The 25,478-nt window shown below is 40.0% G+C and overlaps 1 protein-coding gene across 2 annotated transcripts in view; it reads right to left on the bottom strand.

The window, feature by feature from the left end:
- Positions 1-25,478, bottom strand: part of dhx15 (DEAH (Asp-Glu-Ala-His) box helicase 15) — a 105,042-nt gene that overhangs the window by 48,652 nt on the left and 30,912 nt on the right. For both annotated transcript variants that reach the window (XM_060825212.1, XM_060825220.1), the window contains exons 2-5: positions 18,808-19,165; positions 16,132-16,325; positions 14,403-14,562; positions 11,626-11,844 (exon numbers count right to left, since the gene is read on the bottom strand). In XM_060825212.1, coding sequence (XP_060681195.1) covers positions 11,626-11,844; positions 14,403-14,562; positions 16,132-16,325; positions 18,808-19,165 — 931 coding nt within the window. The remainder of the gene's footprint in view (positions 1-11,625; positions 11,845-14,402; positions 14,563-16,131; positions 16,326-18,807; positions 19,166-25,478) is intronic.

Here is a 25,478-nt window from a genome sequence, read left to right as displayed (position 1 = left end):
ACCAGACTAAAGAAGATGTGCAAGAAAATTGGGAAAATAGAAGAGGGCATGGACTAACATTAATTATTATGGGTAAAACCCTACTAATGCTTAATAAAATGATACGAGACCTAAGCAAGTAGTAGGAAAAACCTTCTTTGGTAAGAAATAGAAAAAGGGTTTTAAGACTAAGAGGAGCTGTGCATAGGCTCCTCAGTGGCAGCTATGAAGTGGTAGGCCTAGATCAGTCACAATCACAAAATGGCTGAATAGGCTTCAGGATCAAAATGATCTCTAGCTGCTTAAATGTAATTACAATTAATAATGCACAGAATTATCAAATGATGCAGCACAATAGGAAGACACACAGCTTTCTGTGCTTTAGTACTTATACGTTGAATAGCTTAGACCCCAAGAGCGAGGTCTTGCTCTCCTATTCTTTCCTCAAAGGTATGGAGGAATTTTTCTGAAGTATTTTTTCTAATTCCTCCTTTCTACCCAAAGCTACTTTCATCACCATTCCTCAGATACCATCTCCTGTTCCTTTGTCCATCATCTCAAATCCTTTTCTGATCACTTTACTGCCACTGGAAAGTTCATCCCTATTTACAGTCCCGAAACTATTCATGACTGTGAATACCTCTCCCAATCTCGTCTCATTTTCTTTTCTTGCTTTAAGAGGTGCTGTCCCAGGTTTTCCTATCTTTCCATGAAACTTAAGATCCTCATCTTTGATCCTATCCTGATAATTCTATTCTGCAGAAAATGAAATGCACAAACTTTTCCTTAGATGCGGAAACATTTAACAGTATCACTATCATTAATTCCCACACTATCATCTCTGGGGGACTACCAATGAATGGAAACTTAACAAGACTAATGATATAAATACTGTGACTCCAAAAGCCAACCAGAGGCAGGAACTGTACAGCTCCCGACTCCTCCAAGCCTGTCCACTATCTGTACTGCACATGTTACAACACTTGATGGAATTTTCCACCACCATCTGCATGTTCCTTTCTATGCCACTCACCATTCTGTCTTCAAAACAGATCAACCTTCTTTTGAAGTAACAGGGAGAGAAGTTTGGAATTCCCTCCCTAAAGGCACTGAGAAATCTAGCTATAGCAAATGGACTTCAATGATTTCAAGAAAGCAGCTCACAACAATCTTCTCAAGGCAATTAAAGATGGACGATAAATGCTGGCCCAGCCAACAACATCCACATTCCATGATTGATCCACCAAGAACATGCAGGTCCTTGGACTCCTCCATCGCCAGACCATAACAACACCTTGCTGGAGGAAGAGCACCTCATCTTCCGCCTGGGAACCCTCCATCCACAAGGGATGAACTCAGATTTCTCCAGTTTCCTCATTTCCTCTCCCCCCACCTTGTCTCAGACAAATCCCTCGAACTCAGCACCGCCTTCCTAACCTGTAATCTTCTTCCTGACCTCTCCGCCCCCACCCCACTCCAGCCTATCACCCTCACCTTGACCTCCTTCCACCTATCACATCTCCATCGCCCCTCCCCCAAGTCCCGCCTCCCTACCTTTTATCTTAGCCTGCTGGACACACTTTCCTCATTCCTGATGAGGGGCTTATGTCCGAAATGTCGAATTTCCTGTTCCTTGGATGCTGCCTGACCTGCTGTGCTTTTCCAGCAACACATTTTCAGCTTTGATCTTCAGCATCTGCAGACCTCACTTTCTCCTCAAAAATAAACTACTCCAGCTAAGGTATAAACTCATACTTCATGAGACCAAATGCAACTTACCTACTTTTGTTCTCTGTATCCCTTTGTAAAGAGAACTTTGACAGATGCTTTTGTCACAACCATGTCAACTTGCCCTAACTTCAAATGGTGGGTACACATGCCTTCAGGTCTCTATTTCCACATCCACCTTACAACTGCACCTTTTATCTTTATATGTAGACTTTTCTCATTCCTTCTATCTAAATGAATTACTTCACATGTTTCTGCATTAAACTTCATATGCAATTGAAGGGTCAGTGTCAATTTCACCCAAGTTGACATTTCCCAGTTTTATGATAACCTTAAACTTTAAAGTTATGCCCCATATACCAAAAACCCAGCTTATTTATCTAACTTACAATCAGCAGTGGGCTTAACACTGGATGTAGGCTAATTTTGACGGTATTAGGCAAGGACTTTCAGAAGCTGATTGGGCGCAAATGTTCGCAGGTAAAGGGACAGCTGGAAAATGGGAAGCCTTCAAAACTGAGATAGAGAATCCAGAGACAGTATATTCCTGTTAGGGTGAAAGAAGAGGCTGGTAGGTAAAGGAAATGCTGGATGACAGAAGAAATTGAGGGTTTGGTTAAGAAAAAGGAAGCACATCACGTATAGACAGGATAGATCGAGCGAATCCTCAGAAGAGTATAAAGGAAGTAGGGGTGTATTTAAGCAGGAAATCAGGAGGGCAAAAAGGGGATATGAGATAGCTTTGGTAAATAGAGTTAAGGAGAATTCAAAGGGTTTTTACAAATACATTAAGGACAAAAGGGTAACTAGGGAGAGAATAGGGTCCCTCAAAGATCAGCAAGGCGTCCTTTGTGTGGAGCCGCAGGGATGGGGGAGATGCTAAACGAGTATTGTTCATCAGTGTTTACCGTGGAAAAGAACTTTGAAGATATAAAATATGGGGAAATAGACAGCAACATCTTGAAAATGTTCATATTACAGAGAAAGAAGTGTTGGATGTCTTGAAATACATAAATGTAGATAAATCCCCAGGACATGATCAGGTGTACCCTAGAACTCTGTGGGAAGCAAGGGAAGTGATTGCTGGGCCTCTTGTTGAGATATTTGCATCATCGATAGTCACAGGTGAGGTGCCATTCGACTGGAACTTGGCTAATGTGGTGCCACTGTTTAAGAAGGGCGGTAAGGACAAGCCAGGGAATTATTGACCAGTGAGCCTGACGTCAGTGGTGGACAAGTTGTTGGAGGGAATCCAGAAGGATAGGATGTACATGTATTTGGAAAGGTAAGGAATGATTAGGGATAGTCAACACGTCTTTATGCGTGGGAAATCATGTCTCACAAACTTGATTGAGTTTTCTGAAGTATCAAAGGATTGATGAGGGCAGAGCGGTAAACGTGATCTATATGGACTTCAGTAAGGCACTCGACAAAGTTCCTCATGGGAGACTTGTTAGCAAGGCTATATCTCATGGAATACAGGGAGAACTAACCACGGATACAGAACTGCTCAAAGATAAAAGGTGGATGGTTGTTTTTCAGGCTGGAGGCCTGTGACCAACGGAGTGCCATAAGGATTGGTGTTGGATGCACTACTTTTCATTATTTACATAAATGATTTGGATGTGAGCATAAGAGGTACAGTTAGTAAGGTTGCAGATGACAACAGAATTGGAGATATAGTGGTCAGCGAAGAAGGTTATCTCAGATTACAACAAGATCTTGATCAGATGGGCCAATGGGCTGAGGAGTGGCAGATGGAGTTTAATTTAGATAAATGTGGGTTGCTGCATTTTGGGAAAGCACATCTTAGCAGGACTTATACACGTAATGGTAAGGTCCTAGAAAGTGTTGCTGAACAAAGCGACCTTGCAGTGAAGGTTCATAGCTCCTTGAAAGTGGAGTCACAGGTAGATAGGATAGTGAAGAATGCGTTTGGGATGCTTTCCTTTAATCGGTCAGAGTATTGAGTACAGGAGTTGGGATGTCATGTTGCGGCTGTGCAGGACATTGGTTAGGCCACTGTTGGAATATTGCGTGCAATTCTGGTCTCCTTCCTATCGGAAAGATGTTGTGAAACTTGAAAGGGTTCAGAAAAGATTTACAAGGATGTTGCTGGGGGGAGGATTTGAGCTACAGGGAGAGGTTGAACAGGCTGGGGCTGTTTTCCCTGAAGCGTCGGAGGCTGAGGGGTAACCTTATAGAGGTTTACAAAATTATGAGAGGCATGGATAGGATAAATAGACAAAGTCTTTTCCCTGGGGTGGGCAAGTTCAGAACAAGAGTGCATAGGTTTAGGGTGAGAGGGGAAAGATATGAGAGACCCAAGGGACCATCTTTTCACACAGAGAGTGGTGTGTGGGGAATGGACTGCTAGAGCAAGTGGTGGAGGCTAGTTCAATCGCGACATTTAAAAGGCATCTGGATGGGTATATGAATAGGAAGGGTTTACAGGGATATGGGCCAGGTGCTGGCAGGTGGGACTAGATTGGGTTGGGATGTCTGGTCGGCATGAATGTGTTAGACCGAAAGGTCTGTTTCCATGTTGTCCATCTCTATGACTCTAATTAGAAATTCTGTGGTGAGTAACTCACCTCCAGTTTCTCAAAAGCACCTACCTACAAGGCACAAGCTATGAATGTAATGGAATACTCTTCACCTGTTTACATAGTTCTAAAAACACTTAAAATGCTTGACACAATCCAGTACAAAAGAAGCCCGGTTGATTTGCAACCCATTCACCATCTTAAACATTCAGTCCCTTCCACACTACTGACAGGATATTGCAGAGCCCATAACCTTGGTTCTATTCATTTTGCTCAGCTACATTTTGATCATCAGATGGAATAAATAGAAATAGCTGATGATCACTAGTAGGGTCCTCAGCAGGATCGACTTTGCTCTTCTGGCTGAATATAGTGAGTGATAGAGAATTTGATTTGGATGAAGTCTGTTACAAATTTATGAGCAGGTAATAGTAGGAAGACAAAAGTAGAGACACTCTATTGGGTCATATCATGCTTCAACACCAAGTTAGTTCCATAAATACCTGGGGCAAACATGCAATTATCACCATATACTCTGGAGAGAGCCTGAAAATCATAATTCACATTGATGGAAGAAAGATGAAGTCAGTTTCAATTTATCCAGTTGCACTTTATAAAACTCTGGAGTTGGCGATGAGGAAGTGCTCAGCCCCAGGGCGGTTAAAAATATATTTTATAGTAATTCACAGAGAACATCAGGTTTTTCCTAATACCTGGAGACTTAGTTTTTTTCAAATCCCCAAGTAATTTTACAAAATACAGTTCTTTTAACACTGCAATAACCAAGATGATGAAACTATAAAACTTCTAGTTTTCTTCAGACATTTCTCTCCCTTGAGAAAAGGTTTTCCTGAAAATGATTAATATTTGAAGCTTAATTAGGACAGAATGACAATCACAGCTGCAGTGAAGTTCCAGAAGAAAGTTATCTTCATTCTAACAGGCTACAAATTAATAGGACTTAGCTCAGACAACCTTAATCTCTCTGGTACCAAAAATAGGAAATCGACTTTCTTGTTAGATCGTGCAATAGTATGTCAAAGTTAGTCTTTTGAAATTAACATATGGGCTAAATGAAGCAATAACTTCTGTTAATGGAATATTGAATATTGACAATTAAATATGAAATATAAATCCTAATACTACACATGCGAGTGCTAGGGGGAACATCCATCCTAGTTTACAACATGCTTATTTAAAAACAACAGAACAGGTCGAAATTGATCATGTGACAGTCCAAGAATACACCACCAGAATTCTAGCCTATAAATTAAGGATCAAAACGTGAGGGAGCTACCATCTTCCATGATACTAAGATAAGCATGACGTTCATGAAGTTACAAGATGTAGTTTTGTCAAATTTGCACCCACATGTTGCAATCTTCACAGTCCTGAAGGGTTACACCGGAAATGCCAACTTCTCCACCTCCTGATGCTGCCTGGCTTCTTCTAGCCTCCTGCTTGTCTGCACTGTAAGGATAGCTTTTACACAACACCTCACATAAGAATATCCAACATCCGAAATGATACAGCATCCTCCTCACAGAACAATTTTTGGCATTAGATTTCAGAACTGATTGTTCCGTGCTTGGTAAGCACGAGGTACGAAGTGTGAATAGAACATATGTTACGTGTTACTTCCACCTCCTGAGGACATAACTAATTTGTTTCACTGCAGCAAAATTCCCAGGGCAGTAATGCCATGAAATTTATTAGAACTTGTATTTATACAGCAGCTTTAAAATAAAACATCACAGGGTACTTAACAGGAGTGTTATTAAACAAAGTAACACTCTGAATTGCATAAGGAAACAACGGGGCAAAAGACTGACAGCTTGATCAGAGACAGGTTTTTAAAAAAGTGTCTAAAGACATGAAATCCAAGGGAAATACACCGGTGTTCGGGAGGGATGTCTTGGGACTGCCACTCAGGCAACTGACAGCACGGCCACTAATAGCAGAACAATTAAAATCATGGATGCTCAAGAGGCCAGAGCGAGAGAAGTGAAGATATTTCAAAGGCTGAGCGAGATCTCCAAAAGAGGGAAGAGCTCAGCTTCAAAAGATGAGAAATATGAAATGGAGAGCCAGGAAAAGGCCAGTGAGGTAGGGACTGAGAGTGAATGATATCCAGTACAAGAGGAAATGGGGCAGAGATTTAGATAACCTCAAGTTTATAGAATAGAGGTTAGACAGCATATATTACAGCACTCTGATCTAAAACTAAGAAGCAAGGATGGTTTCAGCAGGTTTTCTCGTTTTGACTGCGCATATGAACATACCATGGTTTCCCAACAGATCTACCATAGCAGCAGCAAGCTTATGGTTGAACGTTTTTCCTCAGGACTCACAGTTGCTCACAATCTGTTTTATTATTCATTCATGGGATGTGGGCAGCACTGACTGGGTCAACATTTGTAACTCAGCCCAAGAATCAATGACATTGCTGTGGGTCTGAAGTCCTATGTAAGCCAGTCTAGGTAAGGATGGCAGATTCCTTCCCTCAAGGATGTTAGTGAACCAGATGGATTTTTCCAGCAAACAGCAATGCATTCATGGTAATTTGGCTCTTAATTCAAGACTTCTATTGAATTCAAATTTGAACCTAGCTCTCCAGAACATTACCAAACGTTTCTGGATTAACAGGCCAGTGATAATATCACTAGGCCATCACTTCCCCTTAGCTAGCAGCCATGGAGAGAGATGAGTTGGTGGCATGGAAGCAGAGTTTGTGGCAGGTAGTAAAACAATGGTGTCAGTCTTGCCACTATTGATTTGGATAAAGATTCTGCTCAGTCAGTACTGGAGGCTTTCTAAATAGCTCAACAATTTAAAGACAATGGAACACAGGTATGATTGGGTATTGTCAGCATACATGTAAAAATTGACAGGTTTGAAAGACACAGGCAAGGGACAGCACGTCAATTACAAAGGGTCGAAGCACACGTTGTTGGGAGACACCAGAGGTAACTGCAGGAATAGGAAAGGAAGCCACTGATGGAGATTTTGGAGCTAAATTAGATATGGACAAAACCAGAGGAGTTCAGCCGAACTGCATAGCACTGGGAATGTGCCCCATACAAGTGAAGCACGTCATGTCCCTACTTTTGATTCAATTCCCTTCATAATACACAATAACATTCTTTCGTTTCCCCAAATAGTTACTTACTTGTATAATGAATTGGCCATGCTAAATTGCCCATCGTGTTCAAGGATGAGTAGGTTAGGTGCATTAGTCATGGAAAATGTAGGGTTATAGGGCAGGAGGATGGATCTAGGTGAGATGCTCTTTGAAGATTCAGTGTGGACTTGTTGGGCCGGTTTCTACATTGTAGGGACTCTAGGTCTAAAAGCAAACTAAATAACGGTTTGCAGCTTGTGTATGAGGACATCCAGATCGCACTGCATTTCAAGGCTCTGCAACCTCTTCCCACTCAGCTTAAAACAAAATCACAAAAAAAAACTGGAGAGCAGAGGTGCACAGTAATGAAGAGGTGATTGATAATTAAAATGTGACAGGTTGGGATTACAAATATAGAGTGAAACAGAATTTAGAATCTGATCAAGTAATAATGGCGACAAGTCAAAACTTAAGGCTCTTTAGGTGAATGCAGCACTTGACTTACTATGATTTGATAGATATTACATTGATGTGACTGCAGTGTGACCGAAACTCAACATTTCAAGGTACGAAGCATTTCAGAAAAATAGGCAAAAGGAGGTGGTGGAGTAAGCTTTGTTAAAAACAAAAATGATCGCAGTGGTGCAGAATAATGATTAAGGTACAAAGATTCACAATATGGAATCAGCTGGGTGGAAATGAGCAAAAACAAAAAGTCACGGGTGGTATCTCTGGGCCCTGAAAGAGCTTCCTCCCTGCAGGACAATGTACATTAGAGGAAATAATGTAGTGCCTTTCTTACACATTCCAACTGTTATGGGTGATTTTAATCTGCATAATGACTAATCAGGTGGACAAGGGTTAACATGAAAAACCAGAGTGCATCAGGGATTGGTTCTTACATTGTAGAACCTACCTATTTTAGGCTATTTTAGAACAAGTGAGACCATAAAGTTTTGGAGCCAAATTAAGTCATTTAACCTATCAAGTCAGCTTCACCATTTGATCACAACTATGTTTCTCAAACCCATTCTCCTGCTTTCCTCTTGCAGGAGCACATAATGAAGGAGGATTAATAAGAGATCTCACATTAAAGATCCTCTAAGGATCAGAAATCACAACATGGTAGGACATTCAAATTCAGTTTAAAGGGAGAGCAACTTGGGTCTCAAACCAGTGTCATCAACTTAAATCAATACAATTATAGGGATCTAAAGAAAGTGTCATCTAAAGTGGACTAGGAAAATAGACAAAGGGGTTAGCCAGTGGATGAGCAGTGGCAAACATTTAAGCAAATATTCCAAATCAGCAAAAGTTTATTCTGGTCAAAAAGAGGAATTTGATGATCGGGTTAACAAAAGGCAGTCAAAAAGAGCATTCAATCAAAAACGCAAGTGTATAAAGCAGTGAAAAGTAGTGGTAGGCCAGAGGACTGAGAATCGTTTAGTCATCGACTACTGGTTTATAAAAGGTTAAAGAGGGAGAAAAAAAGAATACAAAAGTAAATCGACAAGAAATATACAAACAGCAAGACCGGCTATGGGTGTATTAAAAAAGTCAAGAGAGTTAAAGTCAGACTCTTGGCGGATGTAACTGGGGGATTAATAACAGGGAACAGTGAAATGGCAAATAATTTAAACTAATATTTTGCATAGGTCTTTGTGGTGAAGGATGCAAGAAACATTGCAAAGCATCAAATAAGCAAGGAGCTAACAGGAGGAAAGATCTAGTAACAATCTCTACCACATGGTACAAAGTAATTGACAAACTAATGGAACTAAGCACGAACAATTCACAAGGGTTTTAAAGGAAGTGGCTGCAGAGATTGCCCAGGCTTTGGTCAAAATATTCCAGCACTCGCTGGATTCCGGAGCACCACCAACATGACACCCCTATTCCGAGAAATAAGACAGAAAGCAGGGAACTATGAATCCATTAGTCTAGCATGTGTTCTAGCTGGGTTGATAAAAGGGAACCTGTAGATCTAGGTTATTTGGATTTTCAGGTATTCAATGAAGGTGCCATATACAAGATTACTGACTAAAGGAGGGGGCTCAGGGCCCTGGGGTAATTGATTAGCACGAATTGAATATTAGCTAACACACAAGATAAAATCTTTTTCAGGTTGGAAAAATGAAACCAGTAGAGTACCACAAAGATAAGCCCTTCTGCCTCAATTATTTGCCATCGATATTAATATCCCCCCCACCACCCACCTCCCCCTCCCCCTCCCCAAGAGTGGCTAGTAGTGGATTCAGTGACTGTAATGCCACGGACAATGATTAGACTATCTTGTTGGTCTTCTGTACCTGTCTTGTGTGGTGCAAATATTACAGGTGACTTGTCAGCCCAAGCCTAGGTAAGGATCTTAGTGCTCAAGGACATGAATTGCTTCAGTATCTGAGAAGTCATGAATGCTGCTGAACATCGTACAATTATCAGTGAACATTCCCACTTCTCAGTTTCTGATGGAGGGAAGATCATTAACGAAGGTGGTCAGACCTAGGATACTACAGAAGAACTTTTGCCAAAATGGCCTGGAGCAGAGATGACCAACTTCCAACAACCACAACCATCTTCCTACGTATCAGTTATGATTCCAAACAGCAGAGAGTTTGCCCCCTGTTAGTTAGTGATTCCAGTTTTGCTAGGGTTTGTCACATCACCTCTGGAACTTAACTCTTTCTCAATATTCGAATTAAGGTTATAATAAGATCAAGAGCTGAATGGCCCTGGTGAAACCCAGACCGAGTATCACTGAACAGGTGCTGCAGGATAGCACTGCTGATGACAACTTCCATTACTTTGCTGGAGTGTAGAATGATGGGACAATAACTGGTCGGGTTGGATTTGTCCTGCATTTTATGTACCGGACGTACCTGGGCAATTTTCCACTATGACAGGTAGATGCCAGTGTTGTAATGGTACTGGAAGAGTTTGGTTAGAGGAGTAAGTCCTGAAGCACAAGTCTTCAGTTCAACTGCTGGAAGTTGTCAGGGCCCACAGCTTTTGATATTGCGTGGAGTGAATCAAATTGGCTGCAGACTGGCATTTTGTGATGCTAACGACCACTACAGCAAGGTGAGACAGATCATCCATTTGGTACTTCTAGCTGAAGGTTATTACAAATGATTCGACCTTAAACTTTTACACGGATGGGATGGCACGGTGACTCAGTGGTTGGCACTGCCGCCTCACAGCATCAGGGAACTGGGTTCGATTCCAGCCTCAGGCAACTGTCTGCGTGGAGTTTGCACGTTCTCTTTGTGTCTGCATGAGGTTCCTCCAGGTGCTCCAGTTTCCACAACAGTCCAAAGATGTGCGGGCTAGATGAATTGACCATGCTAAATTGCCCACAGTGTAACAGGGATGTGTCGGCTAGGTGCATTAGTTAGGATTAAATATAAAATAGAGTAGGGGAATGGGTCTGGATGGACTTGTTGGACTGACGGGCCTGTTTCCACACTGTAGGTATTTTATGATTCTTTAAGGTGAGTTGGACTCTCCCAAGGATTTCCTACTTGTCTTTGTGTCATCAGCAGAATTGGCAACTTTATCTTCTGTCCCTTCATCTGCATCTTTTATATAAATTGCAAATGATCCACGTGGCACACCACTCATTACATTGTGCCAATCAGAAAAAGATTTTCATTTATGCCCTCTCTGCTACAGCCAACCTTCTACCCATGTGAATATGCTGTCAGCTACACCATGAGTTTTTAATTTCCACAATAACCTTCTGTGTTGCGTTTTATTAAATGTGCATGGAAATGGAAGTACAGTACACTCACCGGTTCTTTCTTATCCACAGCATGTGTTACTTCCTCAATTAACTCCAATGGATTTCTTAAAAAATTATTTCCTTTTCACAAACCATCTGATTATTGAATCCGATTATTTTGAATTTATGCAAAAGTCCTAGAATAAGTTCTTTAATATAAACTTTCAAACTTTTCCCTGACTGACATTAAGCTGACTCGTTCATCATCTCAGCTACCTTTGCTTAACTGACTTTGCCAGTCTTTACAAAGATTAAAATATCCCATGCTTATTGCTGAGCCTTTCTGCCAAGCTTCCCACTGTTTCTTCCTTCATGGTCCACCTTATTTTGAAATTCATTTTAGGTACCTGGGCACCACTCCCAAACCATTTATACCTTTGTGACTTCTCATGTCTATCCAAATAGTTTGCACACACCCTGGATTCCTGATACAATTCAATTCTGAAATGCAAATAAATCTCAATTCTTACCTCCTGACCTGTGAGGAAAAGCAGAACATCTCCCTCCTCTTCTTCACACATATGGATTTGAATTACTGTTCGAATCGCTGACTCTAGATAATCCCTCTCCGGTTCTGGGGTATAGAATATTTCTACAGGATGTGTACGGCCAGGAATGGTAAGCAGTGGGCAGCTATCAAAGTAGACCTGAAACTTGCCTGCATCAAGTGTAGCACTCATGATGATAATCTGAAAGAAGGTGTACAATTTAGTCTCAATTCATATTATAAAAGACAACCATTAAACTTTGCAAAATATAAAAATGTCTCATGGAAGCAATCTATTATCAAATGAAGAATTGTAAAGCTGTGAAATTAAACATTAGCATTGAACATGACAAAAAGCTTTCAGGTTTCTCAGTTTAAACCACCTTCAAGAATAGAATAACCAAACTACTCAGCATGAAGCAGAACTATGCATCTAATATAGAGACTTATTTATCACTTGGTAAAATACAGCAACTGACTGCTTGCTAGAATTTAACAGCTGCTAAGTAATAATTCATCAGGAACACAAGAGGTTGTCATTCGACAGATTGAAGCTAGAACCCTGAGCAGCAAGACTTTTAAATGAATGTCATCTGGACCCTGTAGACAGTAGCACAATTTTGACATGATGATCGGTAAGACTGGTTTGTGAAAGTTTTATCAGGATTTACTTTGATCCATTGTATTGTAGATCACCTGCACTTAAACTCTACATTTCATGGATTCAGTTTAGTAAATTTACATTATTTTGATAAAGGTTCCTTTTGTCAATGGCTCCACTTTGAGACAGTACCACCTCCAAATAATCACTGTGAACTCAGACAATGCATTTTGATAACATATTTGACCTCAAAAGGGTCTCACAAAATTGCCACATCCTGCCTTTCACCCAATATCCACAAAAATACATTTCTAAAATAAATCATAAAGTAAAAGGATCAGAAATCTCAGGTAATTTACCCCCTTCCACCTAAATCCAGGACATCATGGTCAATTGTAGAACCAGCAAAGCAGAAATGTTGAAATGTGACTAGTTGTCACATCTCAAAATCTCAGGCTGTACTTTCATTCAAAAGATCTATTTTGTTTAATTTTAGTTTCATCTTTTCCCTCATTGAAAAGGGCATATCTGTCCCACTGTAGAGGTTTTAGGGTTTCACATTAATTACATAATCAGAAGGTGTTTACAACTTCAGGCACGTGGTTCGCAGGTGGAAACAAAGTAAGTTTCACTTATTCTTCAATTGTAGCAAAATTAGCATTTGATTTGATATGCAATGGTTTAAGTGTTTTAACTGAACACAATACTTTAAAAAACCGGACGATTAATCAAAAGTAAAAGCCTGTATCCACACTCTGTTTGAAGGACAGACACACAAAAGTGACCCAAGGCGGCAAAATGAGCTGATTCGAACAAAATACTGATTCCAACAACAAAGTCAGAAAGTCAAATTCAGTAGCAGTTTGCACAATGATTCACTTGAGACAGACTTATCACATACCCTTTTTTTTGGTTAACTTGCAGAATGTGAAAATTGCTCTCTGGGCCTGAGTGGGTGGCCAACAGCCATCGTGACCAGCTACAGGCTAACGGAATGCTGTTTAAATCTAGAGCAACAGAATACAAGTGTGTAGAAGCCATGCGTCAGCTATGTAAAGGCCTGGTGAGACTCCACCTGCAGCATTGTGCGCATTACTGGGCAGCACACCTCAGGAAAGATGCACTGGCTTTGGGGTAGTGCAGTGTACATTTGCTAGAATGATAACAGTTCTGCAAAGGTTAAATTTAGAGAGGGATTATACCAACTACAGCATTACCTGAAATTTAATCTGGGGTGATTTGATCAAACATTTCATGGTCTTACGGGAAATAGCTTTTTTCTTTCTCAACCCATTCTTTGCTGGTTGCAGCGTCTCGGAAGGGGGAATCGTTCAAAAACTTGAAGCGATACCTTTTTCTTCCCATAGCATCCTAGTTGTCTGAGGGCTAACATTGGATCAATCATAGTGTAAGCATGGGGCAAAAGCAGCAAGACTGATTCAGTATGGAGACTAGAATAAAATCACTGGCATTATCCAGCAATACACACTCGCCAACCGAACAAACTGGTCCTATGGCGCTATATTTTTTCAAAAGTAAATTCAAGCTTTTTTTTCATGCAAAGGATGGAACTCTCCTCTTCAACTCACAATTGATGATAGCAATTGTTATTTTTAAAACTGGGATTGACAGATTTTTGTTAACCACAGGTATCAAGGGATGTAGGGCAAAGATTAGCCATGACCTCATTAAAATAATGGAACTAGCTGGAGGGGCTAAATGACCCGCTCCTGTGTCCAGTCCTAAAAATACTGAATTTTGACCAAATGCTGAATCAAGGCCAACTCTCTGCTCTCAGGTGAATGTAAAAGATTCAAAACCTTATTCAAAGAAGAGCAGGAAATTCTGGGTGATAATACAGCTAATGTTCATCCCTCAACCAACATCACTTAAAGCAAACATTATCTGGCAATGCACTGCACTGCACTGCCATTTCCAAATGTGCCCATAGTCTTTTCCTTACGTCTTAGCAGTTGCACATTTGTAAAGCACTTTGAGACGTTCAGAGATTTTATTTAAAGGCATCTTCTTTCCTTAGTCTTCAGACTAGAGCATCACACCGTGGTTGGCAAGTGATCAGTCGACAATTGCCTGAACTTAGGCCTCAGAAAGACAGATGCAATGTACAGAACATTCATTTTCTCTGTCTAAAACATTACCTTCAAATCTGATCTCTGCTTCACAACTTCTTTTAATACACCCATAAGAATATCTGTTGCTAGTGTACGCTCGTGGGCCTCGTCAAGGATGATTACCCCATATCGCTCTAGTAGAGGGTCGTTCATAGCTTCTCGAAGCAACATACCATCAGTCATGTACCTAGAAACAAAATTATACAACAGATCTCTCCTGGGTTAACTCTACACACAAAATTCTAGTAGCAACCCAATGATATCACCAAACGAGGCAAATGATCATGACATACCACAGGTTTGCTTCTGAAAATTTGAAATCCACAGTTCTGCTAAGCAATTTGAGGTATTAGTAAAAGTCATGCTATGTATTAACCAAATAATGAAAATACTAAACTTAAATTTAACAATTCCAATTACGCAGCAGCCTGCAAAATTTATCACACAGAGTTTCACTGCTAGTCTTGCTTTAATTTATGACGTAATCTGTTGAACTATTTAAAATAAGGATGCTATGCTTCAGTTACACAATATTGGTGAGAGAGACCACATCTAAAATACTATGTGCAGTTTTGGTCTTATTGAAGGCTGTGAATGCATCAACAATAGCTAAAAGGAGGTTTACTAGTTTGATATCTGGAATAAGTGAGTTGTCCCATGCCAAGAAATTGAACACACTCAGCTTGTTTAGACTGGAACTTAGAAAAGTAAGGGGTGATGTGACTGAAGTGTATAAGATCCTGAACGGTCTTGCCAAGGTGGATGCGGAAAAAAAGTCTTCCTGTGGGTCAGTTCAGAACTAGGCGACACGGTTTTAAAAATAAGGAGAATGTTTCTTCTGAAGGTGACTTAGGAAACACTGCCACAGAATGTGGTAGACATAGGGGTCATTGAATAATTTTAACAGCAGAGATAGATGCTTACTAAGCAAGAAAATCAAAGTTTAATTGGGGTTATTTGGGAATGTGGAACTCAAAACAAACATCAGGCATGACCTTATTGAATGGCAGAGAAGGTTAAATTATCTTCTTCCATTCTAATTGTATACACTATGATCACATGCATTTCTCCATTTCATGATGCATACATCTAAGAACATTCACAATATTTCTACTTGTTTTTAATATTCATGCCAGGGTACTAGCTGGTATTCACAAAACAAATGGAGCAGTATAAATAGTCATTTACTAGAGCCTCAGAAGTCAACGGTATCAAGGCATTTTAAAATCATCTGAATTTCAGTTCATATATTTTAAGTGCAGCTATTAAATTTTTACTAACAGCGCAATGACTTTCTTCCACTGTGGAAAAATCAATACCAAAGCCTGCTTAAGACTCTAAGACTTGATCATTACTATTGGCTTCGGCACTCTATTGACTCTCCATTCATTGTAAATGAGATGGGAATGTACCTGTTCAAGTAGTAAGATAATAATGAGTGGGTATGGATACCAAAATGAAGAATGGGCATCAAATCTAATTTCAAGGTTCCTTCCAATTGAAAAAGGAAGGAAAAGAATTGTAATTAATTTCAATCAAACTATTCGGACATTTCATTGCACATCTCTGGGGAAGGTGTGATTTGAATCTGTACCTTTTGGCCAAGAGGTAGGGACAGTATCACTATGCCGAAGACCTTGAGCAAAATATTATATAAAAACATCAGTAAAGTCACTTTTATGGAAATATATTTACACATTGGAAATTTTAACAAATTTTGATTGTGATTACCATAAATAAAAGTTCAGACACTTACTTCAGACATGTTTTTGCACTGCTACAGTCTTCAAATCTAATGGAATAGCCAACCTCTTGGCCCAGCATCACATCCATCTCATCAGCTACTCGCTGAGCCACACTCATAGCAGCCACCCGCCTGGGTTGAGTACAGGCCACACCACGTTTGGGTCCCACCACTGCCCGCACATAATCAACACACCACTGGGGAATCTGTAAATCCATTCAACAGCCAGTCAATTGCTTGTATCTTCAACATTGAGTATAATGTAAGCATCACACATATTAAACTTCATTAAGCACACTACTCTTTAAAGTGCTCTATAATTCCATATGTCAAAAACAGAAACCATAAACTCAAAAGAGGAGGATTAATTCACACACAAATGTTTTGTGCGTCTCCATTATGGAAACTGAAACATCTTTCCTCTCCGAAAATAGAAGAGTTTCTCCACCATTGTATCCTGTTGAAGAAGTATTTTGTTTATTATATGAAACATGCTTGAATCGCTGCCATAAACTTAGCCAGCAGCATGTGTTTTATCTTTGTAAATGACCGAATCCTGACGATAAACCGATACTGTATAATACATGCCGGAGTTAGAGACTATAAGTCAATTTGCTGTACATTCAACTCAGGTCACCTCCCATTGCTAACAGACAGTCCTTTTCATGTCCCATACATTACGGTATGTTTCAGACAAAAAGTAACTATATACCGAATGAGTTGCTTCACTTAGCAAAACCTTTAAACCACTTAAAAATAGTATTCAGTGCTCCACATGTAATGACAGACTGAAAGCTTACTCCATGGAGCCAAAGTTTAGTTGTTAGGAATTGGTTCCATGTGGTAGGGAACTCTGCGATAATAGGAACGTCAGATCTGGACTTAGGTTCACAATGCCTGTGCTTTAAAGGAGTGATCTAAGGGCTCTAAGAAGCAGCACAGATTTACTGGGAGAGGACTAGTCTGAGGCTGACATGAGACCATCTAGAGTTGATGGACAGCATTATGACTTATACACCCCAAACAGCAGCCAAACATTTAAAGGCTTAAAGTAAAAGGTGAGGTTGTCCTTATCATAAACATAACATTACAGTTTTGAAAAAAATGGAAGAGCTTTGCCGGTCACCTGACAAACTCCATGAGATATTAAAATCCATATGCATTCTAGAAATTTTCACTGAATTTTTAAAAATGAGAGAATACGCATCCACCAGCCAAAACAAAACCAAGGTTCATTTGATCAGTGGCTTATCCAACATTTGCACATTGTCTGTATCATTGTGGAACCCTTAAAGTAATTTCCTACATTGGCACAGAAGCCCTACGAGACTCTGGTGCGTCCAGGAAGTACAATCCTCAGTTGACTCAGTTCTGCATTAGGAAAGCAGCAGAAACAGAAAATGAGATCAAACAGTGTAGTTCATTTTTTTTTCCCCTTTCAAAGCTGTCTTTCAAGGCACAGGTGGTAGTAAAATTAAATTAAAATCATAAACTGTGATAATTTAAAATGCAGGCAGCTTTTAAAAGAATTAAAAATACAATATCCAGCAGTTTTCAATCAGGGCCAAAATGCCCACCACCAGTGAACAGCAGCTGGTTTTAAGCCTTATCCACTTCAAGGTATGAAACAGTCTGTAGTCCTATTGGTACTCCACAGGCACATCAATAACAAGAAAGTCAGCTGCTACGGCTCATCTTTTCATCTCTCCCTTCAATTCAAGAACAATCTTAATTTAAAGAAAGAGAAACATTTTACAGATTGGAGATCTCTCTTATTACAGATTGAAATTGATGACAGGAGATCAACACAGTTTCCTAATTGATGCACTTAAAAATGTAGAAGAAATGTAAAAAGAGAACAAGTGAAACAAAATGTGGACAGATAAGCAGCAGACAGAAAGGAAGAATGCTTTGTTAGCTTGGAGACATGCCAACATTTTCAACTGGAATCAGTGAAACTGCTTCAACACTTTAGGGATGGCAGGGGGAGGGAAGAGAACTGGAGAGCATCAACAGATGGCTGAATTAATACAAACCAAGTAACATACTTTTTTAAAAACCAATGAAACCATCATTATTACAATCTTGGACCAAACAGTGCACAGTGTTCACACAGAAAACTGGAATTTGGATCTTGGCCAGCAGTAGGGATGACTAGCTGGGAATAGAAGTACCCTCTGTTTAATGCTGACTGCCCTGACAGCAGATTACTTTGTCCACCTTCACCATTGTATGTTAGGAACAAGCAGACCATAACCCAATTATATTGCATCCAATTATAAACCAGTTCTTCAAATCATTAACGTAGACATCACCCACAATCTGGAGGCAAAGCAACTAAATTTAATACCTATACAATATACATGAAGCATTTCAAAAATGACTACAGTTTGGTGCACAGCACTGGAATATTGATCAAGCTATCCCAAAGCACTCTCAAAACAAGGACTGCACTGCAACTAAAACATGTTTTTGTATAAAATAGAACCTATTTTTCACTCCCAAACACACACACTTTCCTGTGGTTAGACTCATTGACAAGTTACATACAATCTACTCTTTGATCATAATCAATAAATTCACACTTCAATGAATTGCAATTTATTTTGTGCAAAAATAAAGGATTTATATTACCCAGGAGCCTGTGTAGTTGCATAATTAATTTCACAACAACTAAAAGCCACCAACCTGTGTAGTCTTTCCAGATCCAGTCTCCCCAACTAGTACAAAGGACTGGTGTTTGGTCAGGATTTCGGTGAACCTTTCCTTGTAATCCCATACAGGCAACTGAAGTCTCTTCTTCAGGATTTCATAATACCGTGGAGTATGGGGCAAGTTGGTAAATGGATTGATAGCCTGTTGGTGAAGTGCTGGGGTTGCAATAAGAGGCATGCCACCTCCTGTAGTTAAAGTTGGATTGGACGAGTTCCTTGAATCTTTATCTCTGTCGCGATCTCTATCTCGGTCTCGGTCTCTGTCTCTGTCCCGATCTCGGTCCTTCGAACGATCATAATCTTTGTCCCGATCTCGGTCTCTATCTTTCCTCCTGATTTAAAATAGAAAGATTTATAGTTGACTTACAATTACTTGCATACAAAATTTACGAAGCACTTGCATTCTTAAAATCTGCTCCTTTTTCTTTACAGGATTATAAACAGATGCATAATATCAGAAGGGTTATATTTCCATTCAATTAACAAGATCCTACTTGACATTGTAGCTTGGTAATGTTCACATGGTTTTCCAAAATATATCTAATTATTTAAATCATTCTTCAGTCGATCAAAAAAAAAACCACCGCTGGCTTGCTCACTTGCAAGTCCCCTTCCCAATTTCAGATCAGACCAAATTTCTCAATCTTCATAATGACAAGGTCAAAAGTCACACGACACCAGGTTATAAGCCCAACAAGTTTATTTGAAATCTCAAGCTTTCAGAACCTTGCCCCCTTCATCAGGTGACGAAGAGGTAGTGCTCAGAAAGCTTGTGATTTCAAATAGACCTGTTGGACTTATAATCTGGTGTTGTGTAATCTCTGACCTTATTCACCCTCGTCCAACACTGGCACCTCCACTTCAAATGACGAAACAGTCCAACTGGTAATCAAAGGAATGAACATGTCTAACCAATGAAGGGTGCCAAACAAAGTAAAGAATCATGAGTGATATTAGCCAAGTTATAGCAAGTTTGAGGCAAGTACACGGCAGCTCAAGTACTGTACCTGTGATCAATACACAATGAAGACATTCAAACTGAGATGGAAGTACACAGAATAATTTTCCAGACTACAGGTCGTTCTGCTGTAACGCATGTTTCGTCACCGCAAATTCACTAACGCAACTGACAAATTGGGGATGCTATCTCTAAAGTGCCAACATTTAACATGTATGGAACACAATTACATTGCCACGCTTGAAGTGCTGTTTCTAAAGCAAATTTTTCTATAATGCGAGTTTGCACAAGAACACAACCATCACTTTGTAGAAGAACTGACTGCATTACATTAAGGAACCAAAGGAAGAACAGGCCATCCTGGACTAGGTATTATGGAATGAGAAAAGAGTAATGAGCAATCTAGTTGCGAGAGGCCCCTTGGGGATGAACAAACATAACACAAAAGAATTATTCATCAAGATGGAAGATGATGTAGTTGATTCTGAGACTAGGCTCCTGAATCTACACAACGGAAATTACGATGATATGAGGCACGAGCTGTTTATAAAGATTGGGAGATGTTGTTATCTAAAGGGATGATAGGGAAAGGCAATGCCAAAACGAGCCAGTGAGCAAACTAAAACAATTATATGTAAAAAATAAAATAGGAAAAATGGCCAAATCATGGCCTAGAAAGTCAGGGATAGAAACAAGGAAGAGGCATACGAATTGGCCAAAAAATAAAGCTGAGTAGAGCAGTTTAGAATTCAGCAGAGGACAAAGGATTTGGTTACACAAGGAAAAGGAGAAATGAGATTAAGCTAATGGGGATCGTTACAACTGATGACAAAAGTTTCAATAAGTACGTGAAGAGAAAAAGATTAGTGAAGACAAATCTAACCCCAAAGCAATCAAAAAACAGGGGAATTTATAATGGGGAGCATGAAATGACTAAATAGACACTCCAGTTGTGTTCATAAAAGAGTTCACAAACAACAGTGAACTGAAGGTCTGGGGAAATTGAAGGAATCCCAAGTACCTGATAATCTATATCCCACAGTACATAAGGAAGTGCTCTAGAAAAATGGACTGGAAATATTTGGTGGTCATCTTCCAGATTCAATTGATGTTGGAACAGTCCCTACAGATTGGAGGGTAGCTAATGTAACTCTGCTATCTAAAAAAGCAAAGACAGAGAGAAAAAAATCAGGCATTATAGACTAGAGTCTGACACCATTAGTGGGGAAATTAAGAGTCCATTATAAAAGATTTAATAGCTGAACACTTTGAAAATAGTGGTAGGTTCAGAGAGTCAGCATTGCTTGACAAATCTGTTGTAATTCTTCGAGAATGTGACTCAGAGTAGATGAGGGAGAGCCAGTGAATGTGGTTTATTTGGACTCTCGAAAGTTTCTCGACAAAGTCCCTTTTAGAGGCTAGTGAGGAGAACAAAAGCAAATGGAATTGGAGATTAGGATATAAAAATGGACAGAAAACTGGTTTGACAAACAGGAAACAAAGAACAGGAATAAACAAGTCTTTTTCTGAATAGTAGCTAATATCTAGGAATCAGTGATAGGACCCTGTCCTCCCAGTTATTCACAAAATACACTGATTTGAATGAGGGAACTAAACCCAAATTTGCAGATGACACAAAGCTGGGTGCAGGACAAGCTGTGACACATGCTTGGATAAGGTGAGTGAGTTGGTAAATGCAGTATAAGGTGAATAAATGTGTGGGTATCCACCAATGCAGCAAAACAGAAAGAATGATATGATAATTGAGGGGGTGGAAACCACAACAAGGCCTGGGTGTTTTTGAACACCAGTTACATAAGGTAAGCATGCAGACACAACAGGTGGTCACGGCAGCAAACTGTATGGCAGAACCATACAGTAGAGTAGGCCCTTTGGCCAATCAGGTCTAGATTGCCAGAGCCTACACTAAATGCACATTTGTTCCACTTTCCTGCACCAGGCCCTCAGCCTTGAATGTTTTGACATTTTAAATTTTAAAAGGTGCGGAGGATAACTGCCTCAACCAACACCCAAGCAATACATTCTTGATTTCCACCACTCTCTGGGTGAAAAGAATCCCCTCTAAATCTTGTGCCTTTCACCTCAAAAGCATAAATCTTTTTACTGACCTTTCAACTAAAGGGGGACAATTGCTTTCTATTCATCCTGCTCATGGGGGGACAATCATCTACACCTCTACCAGGTTCCCCCCTCAACCTTCTCTATTTCAAAAACAACTGGAGCTTACGTAGCCTCTCTCCATAGCTAAAGTACCCCATCCCAGGTAACATCTTGGTTAATGTCCTCTGCACTCCCTCCAGTGAAATCACATCCTTCCTATACTATGGAGACAAGAAACGGCATTCACAGCAAGACTGGAGTACAGGAACAGCAATGTCTTGCTGAGATTATGCATGGCCTTGGTGAGACTGTACCTGGAATACGATGTACCGTTTGGTCTCCTTATTAGAAGGCTGACATCTGAGAAGAGGTTGAATTAGTTAAGACTATATTCACTGGAATTCAAGGGAGAGTACGTGCACGCGCGCAAGTGCGTATGAGAGAGAGAGTGTGAGAGTGAGAGAGAGAGAGAGAGAGAGAGAGAGAGAGAGAGAGAGAGAGAGAGAGAGAGAGAGAGAGAGAGAGAGAGAGAGAACAAGGCCCACCAGTCTCAGAAACCTATAAAATTATAACAGGACTAGCCAGAGGTCACAGTCTAAGGATACACGTACGACAGATATGAGGAGAAATATTTTCATCTAGAGATGGTGAATCTGTGAAATTCACTAACACAGAAAGCAGCCAAAACAACGTATGATTTCCAGGAGGTGTTGAAAATCATTCTCGTGACTCAAGGGATCAAAGGAAATGGGGGGAAAGCAGCAACAGGCTATTGATTTGTATGATCAATGAAGACCATAATGAGTGATGTAACAGGCTTGAGTGGCTGAATGGCTTAGTTCTGTCTTCTGTGTTTCACTGTAGTGATTCCAATTTCAATTCGAAAACCATTAAGTTGATCCCAACCTCAATTATTAAGGAATTTGCTGAAAACAAAATCAGAGTACTGCACCCACAAAAGATGACCAAGAAGGGACTGCAAAACAGCCAATGATACAGAAAGGTAATCAAGAACACACAGTGCACAAGCTGAAAGCAGAAGAAAGAAATTTCTTGACATCAAGGGATTCTTGTATGTGTTTAACACACTGATTTTGGGAGAAGGAAATAAGAATACATCTCTGGGATCAATGAACAAACAGTTCAATATTTGATAAGGGAAGGAGTTGCAAGTTTTGTCCTGGAAGGACACAGTAGAGTGAACTTCAAAAGATAGTTAGCTTCCACGATGTTATAACAAAAGAATTTTAAAAATAAAATTGTATTAATAAGGGGAACCTCATTTTCAAACATAATTGGGGAACTACTGAATCATCTGACTCATGACATATTCAAGTCGCATTTCACTGAACACCTCAAATGGACAAACATTAAGAGATTGCATTCAATCCTGCCAGGCTTTGTGCACTGGTAATACTCTCATCTCAGTCAGATGAATGTGAATTCAAACTCTGCTGCAGATCACAGAATCTCACTTACCACTTGCAATAAAACAGCTCTGAATTACTGCAGGATCTTAGAAGATGGCATGTGTGATAATGGTAAACTTGAGAACCACAGTTTCCAAGGCAGCTTTCTTCAAAAACACATTTTCAGGAGATAGCATGGGATTTGCAGTGGACATACTGAATACACAGAAGATCTTTCAAGGCTGAATAGGATGTTACCTGAATATAATGATCTAAAGGGAGTCACAACTTGGTTCCATTATTAAGACCACACTAAGTAAAAAGAGATTTGCGCAACCAACAGTGATCAAATCATAATTTTGGGAGCAGAAGCTGACTAGTGGACCCTCCAGCTTGCTTTGCCAATAAGCAAGCCATGGCTGTATTTCGACTTCAACTCCACTTTTTTTTTGCAGTATCCCCATTCAAAAATCTCAGCACCTCACAATCATACAGTACAGAACAGACCCCTCAGCCCACTGAATCTGTGCCAACAAAATTTCACAACTACCTTCACAAGTCCCACTTTTCAGTACTCCATCTTCAAGCTCCTCATTATCCTCACACTAAATCTGCTGCTGAAATCAAGATCACATTGGCAGTCAAATGATCACAACCAATATTTTTAACACTGGCAGCCAGTTTTGTTATAGAGAGCAGGGGCACATGCATCTCCACAAAGGTCTCTAATGCACATTCTTTAGTGTCAACAAATATACCCATTAAAAGAACAGAAACACAAGCTTTGGGAGATTAGTAAAACAGAAAAGATAACTGCAATTCAAAGGGTGGCTAGTTTTTATTCATTAAAGTCAGGATTAATGGTCAGATTTGAAAGCATGAAAACACTGAACAATGGGCAACCCCTTTTTGACTGCTGGAGACAATATATCTAAAAGTGTCTTTACAAGAGGCAAGTTGCTGATCAAAAAATGGTTTGAACACCAAGGAATTTTAAAAATTCATTCACAGGATGTAAACATCATTAGTCAGCATCTATTGACCATCCTTCACTGTCCTTGAAAGTATCAGTGAACTGCCCGCAAACTTCTGCAGGCCTTCCGGGTGAACAAGGGAGAGTCTAAGAATATTTAAATACTTTTCAGATCAAAGATCAAATTTGAAAATTGATGCTAATTAATTCAAATCTCTAAGACTAAGGTGGGCCAGGCTAATGCACAGCTACATTACAGGGAGACAGACCTTGAATGGGGTTAATCCATGTGTTTTCTCACAGAAACAGGAGGAGAGAGCTTGGAACACTGAGGTGGCAACAGTATATATGCCAGCTGCCAAATGATGAAGCAGTGCAGCCATTAAAGATGAAGATGTTCATGATCTAGTATCACTAAGCAAAAAATGCAAGCGGGGGGTCATGCTTGTCATGAAAAGTTCAAGTGCGAAACGAATTAAAATAGCCATGTGCTCCTGGTAAAGCAAGGGATTGGCAGCAGACTCCAACAAATCTCAATCCGGAAATGTAAGTGCCAGAGTAGGAAACTGATGGGTGTCAAAGTGAATTCCTGAGTGCTGTATATATTTGGTTTGGTCCCAGGAATAGTGAAGGAATCCTCAAGAACCTGCAATGTACAGAGGAACTCTTGAGTGAATTAATAACAGCAGCTGGTCGAGATTTTCAGGTTTAAATAACATGGGTTTAGTGTTAGATCATAAGTATTGTTTTATTTACTGCTTGCGAATTGAGAGTTTCTGTTCACAAAATATCATAAAGAGAGTGAGTGAGCATTTTACTAACTAGATTTCTAAGCTGCAGGAAAGCACTGAAGGGGTATGTATATATAAAGTCTAAACATTTTGTCACCTTGAACATTTACTCCAACTGTGCCAGTAAGCATAATAATAGCCAGATTTTATGCTTACTTCAAACATTGGAATATTGCGTGCAATTCTGTTCTCCTTCCTATCGGAAAGATGTTGTGAAACTGGAAAGGGTTCAGAAAAGATTGACAAGGATGTTGCCGGGTTTAGAGGATTTGAGCTACAGGGAGAGGCTGAACAGGCTGGGGCTGTTTTCCCTGGAGCGTCAGAGGCTGAGGGGTGACCTTATAGAGGTTTAAAAAATTATGATGGGCAAGGATAGGATAGATAGACAAAGTC

Source organism: Hemiscyllium ocellatum, chromosome 1, assembly GCF_020745735.1.
Source record: "Hemiscyllium ocellatum isolate sHemOce1 chromosome 1, sHemOce1.pat.X.cur, whole genome shotgun sequence".
NCBI classification, from domain to species: Eukaryota; Metazoa; Chordata; class Chondrichthyes; order Orectolobiformes; family Hemiscylliidae; genus Hemiscyllium; species Hemiscyllium ocellatum.
Note: the sequence above shows the minus strand (reverse complement) of the source record. Positions and strands in the feature narration are given on the sequence as shown.